This window comes from Eschrichtius robustus, chromosome 15, assembly GCF_028021215.1.
Source record: "Eschrichtius robustus isolate mEscRob2 chromosome 15, mEscRob2.pri, whole genome shotgun sequence".
In the NCBI taxonomy this organism is placed as follows: domain Eukaryota; kingdom Metazoa; phylum Chordata; class Mammalia; order Artiodactyla; family Eschrichtiidae; genus Eschrichtius; species Eschrichtius robustus.
Window position 1 is genome coordinate 76,462,098 of NC_090838.1, and position 6,699 is coordinate 76,468,796.

At 38.2% G+C, this 6,699-nt stretch overlaps 1 protein-coding gene across 1 annotated transcript in view; it reads left to right on the forward strand.

Moving 5' to 3' along the window:
* CTNNA2 (catenin alpha 2) overlaps positions 1-6,383 on the forward strand; it is a 1,055,603-nt gene extending 1,049,220 nt beyond the window's left edge. The window contains exon 19 of the mRNA XM_068564030.1: positions 6,096-6,383. Coding sequence (XP_068420131.1) covers positions 6,096-6,383 — 288 coding nt within the window. The remainder of the gene's footprint in view (positions 1-6,095) is intronic.
* Positions 6,384-6,699: the final 316 nt, after the last annotated feature.

Genomic DNA, 6,699 nt, shown 5'->3' on the forward strand with positions numbered 1-6,699 from the left:
CTGTCAAGGGAATAATTAAGATATTTCTTAATGATGTTATGTCTTAGATTATTAAAAGAATATTGATTTTGATCTTGAAAGTATAATGCAGAGAAAAAATTTAGTAGATTTATTGGACTTTTTGACCTGTGGGAAGAATATGGATTTAATATCTCATTCCACATTCTATTTAGCTCTCTCTGTAGAAACACTAAATAAGAAATGTGAAGGGAAGAAAAAATCAGACAGAAATTGACATAAGTTATATACTTACTGTATGCAGAACTGGGAAGGCCAATATAAACAAAACATGGTTTCTTACATCTTGCTCCCTGAATTTCACTCCCAGAATTTCAACTCTTCCTTTGATAACTCACTCTCCCTATGTGTAGCACACACACACCTCACTCAGTATGTCCAAAGTTAAACTCAACAGTTCAGCACTTCAGCTTCCCTCTTATTTCTATCACCTGGGTGAATACATCCATATATACCAAATTGTACTAGCTAGGAATTTCAGAATTGTTCTTCTTCAGCACTCTTAACCATCCAGGCATGAACAACATTCTACTTAACCCATTAGAAAAGTAGTAGAAAAATGGAGGGATAGACTGTAGGGTAGAGAGTAAATGACAATTTGGTATTTCAAGAAATGCAGTTGCACTTTCATTTGAAAGAGTGTGATTTGAGTCATGCAGTCACATTTCTGTCAAATTCTGTTTCTATTGAAACTGAACACCTCTTGCAGTATAATCCCCATGTTAATGAAATAGCATGAAACATAATGACATGGTGTTTCAGAAATCTTCAGATGATCCTGTAAATTTTGAGTCATTGTAAGCACTTTTCACAATTCATAAGGAATTAGGCAGCACAAATATCAATTAATGGAAGAATCACATTTCAGGAAGTCTTCCCTCTAGTATTTCTCTCTACTCAAAACGCAAAATGAGGAAAGTGTAGGGAAAGAGAAATCTGTCTATTAGAAGTTAAGTGAGGTTAAGAAGAAGAGAGTGGTAATAGAGGCAGAAAAAGAGCCAGAAAAACCCTATAGAATTGGCTGTAAAACAGCTCTCCCGCCCTTATTTGCTTTTCATGGACTGTAATAGAACAAGATGTGAGGAAACATCTGTTGCCTTTTTAAAATAGTACTTTGATATTTCAAAAAGAATAGTGACAGAATTAGGAGAAGCCTAATTTCCGTGGTTAGGGACAGCAGACACCTATGGAATGGAATAGAGAGAATTAGTCTAGTACAGCTTGATAAATTTGGGGGCTATGGATTCATCTGCCATGCTCGACTCTGGGAAGCATCATAGAGCAATTGTTAGAGCATGGGCTCTGGAGTTAGGCTTCCTGGGTTTAAATATTGGCTTTCCCACTTAACTGAGCATAATAGTATTCCCTGTCTGAGGGGTGAATGTGAGATTGAATGAGAGAAAGGAAACTTGGGAAGCTAGTCCAGAGACTGGCTCATGGTAACATTTGCTAAATGTAGGCTATTATTTTCTTTTTTAATTAAGTAGCCACTTCTCTTAGACTTGATATAAGAATTTAATGGGTTGCCTCATAGGAATAGAAAGCCCCTTGAGCAGGAAAAGATACAAGTCTCTTTCTGTGGATAAGTCTAGTCAGTGTATATGCAAGCCAGCTTGAGGAATGGCTGGCTACAGCCCACCTTTGAGACTTATTTAAGCTAGCAAGACCAGACCAGATAAAGGCTTAGAACACTAACCAGAGTAGCTGAGCCCCACCTGAGGGTACAACCAGTCATTACTGCTGTATATTGAATGTACTTCAGAGAAACAGAGCAAGTACAAGAAAAATCTGCCGGTATCAGATCCCAGGAACTGCTGCCGTCAAGGTGCATCCAAGCCATGAGACCAGTCAAAAGGCCAGGAAGGATTGCTGGGCAGTAGCACATCCCAAGCCAGGAGATTTAGTTAGAAAGAGTTCAGGCTCTGAGGATGAGACTAAAAATCACAGACCAGGTGAGATGGAAGCTCTCACTAGACTTAGTCATGATGTTTATAGGATGCCCAGACAGAGTTAATAATTGAGATCGGTTCGTTTCGAATGATAGTCACTGAAAAACAAGACCCCAGAGATTAAATGATGCTTCAGAGAAGTAATGCAATGTAGTGGTTCAGATGTTGGGCTTTGGAGAGAGAGAGTACAGGTCTTAAATCCTACTTTGCCAGTTACTACAGGGACAAGTTATCCTATCTCTCTAAGCTTTCCTTTTCTCATCTTTAAAATGGGGGTAACAGTTTCTACTACAAGGATTTTTGAAACTTGAATCATGAAAATTAATTAAAAGGACTAAGGCAATGCCAAACACCTAGTAAGTGCTCAAGTAATGTTGGGTATTATTATTATTAGAATTTCATTAACACGTCTTGTTTGAAAATGCCATAGTTACAGTATACACTACAAAATAGAATACAATTATGTGAAATAAGTTTTCTTAAACTTTCCATTTAAAAATCTTCTTTCCATGTAGCTTTACTCTTTTTAATGTAATTTCTTTAGGAAGTGAATTTTTAGCAAGATGTGCCACTTGGAAACCAGGTCTCCATGCTATTTTGGACAAGTATAAAGGAGACCCATTTTTAAATAAAACAAATTATGACTGTGCTGAAAATGATCTAAATCATTACAGTGGGTATAGGGCAAATGGTAAAACTTATCCTGGGGAATTCAAGTTTTAAGAAAAAGTCAAATTTTGTATTAATTTTAGATTGGCTTTATTGCCTTGGAGTATATTTGTTCAGGCTTAGCTGGCCCTCACCTCCTCGCTTTACCTTGCCATGAATTCAGTACCTGCCCCACCAGGTGGCTTGAACAAAATCATTGACTTTATAATTTAGAGCTGTCTCACTGTCAACCAATGTGTTAGGTTTATTCATAGGATTCCTGTGTCAGGCTGGGAGAGCAAAGGGGTTCTGAAGAAGAAACAGGCTATCATATTTTTGCAGCAGAATTAGACACCATCTATCTGAAAATGGAATCTGTGGTAAAAATCTCCAAACTATTTGTAATTCTCCTCTTTGGATCCACTGAATTCTCCCAACTCAATTCTCCCAAGATTTGCTTTTCGGGGGACAATTTAAAATACAATAGACATATCTTGCCCTTATCTACTTCTGCTAATTATGTTGCCCCAAAGCAAATCAACAGAACTGTCCCTGATATAATATCATTCTACTCTCTCTTTACCCATAGCACACAACAGAAGTAACTAAATTTATGACCAAATTTTACTCTTTTTTGAAACCTTATAGACTTTTACAGGGAACTGTCGAGTGGCCAAGGGGTATGGTATCTAGCTCCTAAAGAAACTATGACTGATCTAATCGTCCCAGCATTTTGCTATCTTATCTCTTTTCTTCATTATTTGTACTTCTACCTGGGGGTATAATTGAAAAGATGAAAAAGTGAGATTCAGTTGGATAATTAGCTGTGATGTTACCAAACTTGTGGATGGTGGAAGTCCTGAAATCATTGGTTGAAATAAGCCTTGAGAGAGTCTTTGGGTGTCATTAATCCAGTGGTTCTTAACATTTGGCATGAATCAGAATCCCCTGGATTGCCAGTTTCTTGATTCAGAAATGTGGGGATTGGCCTGAGAGAGTGCATTTCTAACAGGTTCCCAGGTGATGCTGGTGCTGCTGGTTCAGAGACTGTACTTAGAGAATCACTGGACCAATCTGTGCCTGGCTTCCCTTCTATTAACACGAATAATCTAGAATTTGCTTTTCCTTAGCTAACTTTAGAAACTTATGCTGTATAAAGTAACATTATGGGTTAAACAGTTATTTTGGTACATGGACACCTTATACAGTGTAATAGAATTGGTAACATAAGTAGTTACTCTATCCAATTGGTTGATTTAATTTGCAAAGCAATCAATTATATATTCGTTGAGTCATGGCTCTAATCCACAAATCTCAGCTTCTCTATATTATTGTGGCATCAATGTAATGCTGATTTTTAATCGTGTGTGTGTGTGTGTGTGTGTGGTGAAGTCTCAGTTTTATGGTATTGCAAGAAATTCATACATAGAAAGCTTCTTCCATTGTTTTCTCAAACAATCTGATTTTATGAGCTTTTTTGTGGTAGAATTGAGTTCATTTCTCATAAAATTTTTAAACTCAGAATAATGTTTATTTAGCTTTAATAAAGGATGTGGAACAGATAACAGCCAGAACAACATAATAGAGTCTTTAGATATAACTTCTTTTTTTTTTTTTTTTTAACATCTGTATTGGAGTAGAATTGCTTTACAATGGTGTGTTAGTTTCTGCTTTATAACAAAGTGAATCAACTATACATATAAATATATCCCCATATCTCCTCTCTCTTGTGTCTCCCTCCCATCCTCCCTATTCCACTCCATAGGTGGTCACAAAACATTGAGCTGATTTCCCTGTGCTATGCGGCTTCTTCCCACTAGCTATCTATTTTACATTTGGTAGTGTATATACATCCATGCCACTCTCTTACTTTGTCCCAGCTTACCCTTCCCCCTCCCCGTGTCCTCAAGTCCATTCTCTATGTCTGCGTCTTTATTCCTGTCCTGCCCCTAGGTTTAGATATAAGTTCTGATGTCCCCAGTCACTGCTTGGGACTTGCTTTGGTCACAAGAAATGACAAGTTAAGTGAAATCAGGTCACATCACATAGTGGAGTCACTGTGTTTGGGGTCACTGGACATAAACACTGTTAATTACTTCATACCCAGAAGGCTGTATGCCTAGTTCCTATTCTCTAATATAGCTACACTGATTACAAGTTATACAATGAACAATCTCAGCAATTAGGAGCGCATTACTTAGGAACATTCTTGGATCCCTCATTTAACTGCAATGGATACATTTCTTTAGTTGATATTACAGGTTTAATGAACAGACTACATTCAGGCATCCCTGAGGCTGGAGTAATATTTGCAGTCCAGCTGTTAATTCTTTCCTTTCACTAGGTGACATGTAGAATCCTGGCTGACAGGGGGTCTGAGAAATGCAGTTTTGAACTTTTCCAGCTTTGTGGTCCAGGAGTTTGAAACAGATATTGAATGGTCTAGTATACAGTCTATAGCACACTGCCTAACTGGTTAAAAGCAGAAAAAAGGTGACTTGAAAAATACTTGGTCTTAGATTCTGGAGATGAACTTCTACACCTACTCTGCTCTAAGTTGTGACTGGTCTTAGCAATTTTAAAGCCATTCTACTCAATAGGGTGGCAGTATGGTAAAGTAGTACAGTCTTTAAGGACCCCATCACTTAAGCTGTATAAACCTGTGAAAATTACTGGACCTCTGCATGCACCAGATCTCTCACCATATAATGGCAATGACAGTAATACCTACGTCACAGGGTTGTTGTGAGAGTTAAGTGGGGAAAACAAAGTTCTTAAAATAGCATTTGGCACATGGTAAGAAATCAATATTTCATTAGTGCATGGATAAGGGGGTCTCATTGAATGTTCTTTTACCTACGCAAGCCTGACACAACTGTTGATATTTTATATGAGGTATATTTAAGACCTGGGAATAGTCAGATACTGCAGCACAATAAACACCTAAGTAAAAAGTCACGCACCCATGGGCGTATTCCTCTGCTTAGCTGCCTGCATCCTTACCAATCCTGAGCTCAAGATGGAGAAATAGTCTATAAATAGATAACTTCCACTGGGAGAGCCATAAAACCCCTTATAACATTTTATTCTTTAGTGCCTGCCAAATGCTTTTCAAATAATTGTCATTATTACCAATCAGCCTAATGCAATAACATGAGATGTTCCACTTTGGAAAACTTTTGTTATGTTAGAATTCTTACATGCCAAAAAGAGGGTTTTGTCTTTAGAGGTACTGGGATTTTAGAAAATTGCATATCGTCGAGTATCCCCTATTTTTTCCCTTTATTTTGGGATTAGGGCTAGAAGACAGGTGACTGCTTTGTAACCTATTCTCCTTATCATGTAACAATTTGCTCCTTTTTTGTCAATACTGTATACTTGCACAAACACAACATTATTTTAACTGAGAAATTGCACCTCCATCTTCTGAATGTTGTGCTGTGGCTAACCCAAGTATATTTCATTCTTCTTCCACTCCAGCTGGACAGTGCCACATCGCTCATCCAGGCAGCTAAAAATCTGATGAATGCTGTTGTCCTCACGGTGAAAGCATCTTATGTGGCCTCAACAAAATATCAGAAGGTCTATGGGACAGCAGCTGTCAACTCACCTGTTGTGTCTTGGAAGATGAAGGCTCCAGAGAAGAAGCCCCTTGTGAAGAGAGAAAAGCCTGAAGAATTCCAGACGCGAGTTAGACGAGGTTCTCAGAAGAAACACATTTCGCCTGTACAGGCTTTGAGTGAATTCAAAGCAATGGATTCCTTCTAGGACGATAGGCTTTAACAAGAAAGCTTTTTATTTCTTTTTCTTTTCTATTCTTTTCTTTTTAATTCCATTTTTGTATGTATACCTGCTGACTCATATGCCTCTGGCATGGGGAAATAAGGGAGCAGTGTCTATTTGCATGTAAGATGAGACGTGATCAATACTGCTGATCCATCTGTAGCCCAGGGAGGGGACAGGGTGTTCCTGTCCCAAGGTGGCACAGAGCTGTCCTTTGCAACATTCTCGTAAAATTGGGCAAAGGGTTCACATTGCAATGTTTATGGGAGCGGGAGGGATGGGGAAAATAAACTTAACTCTA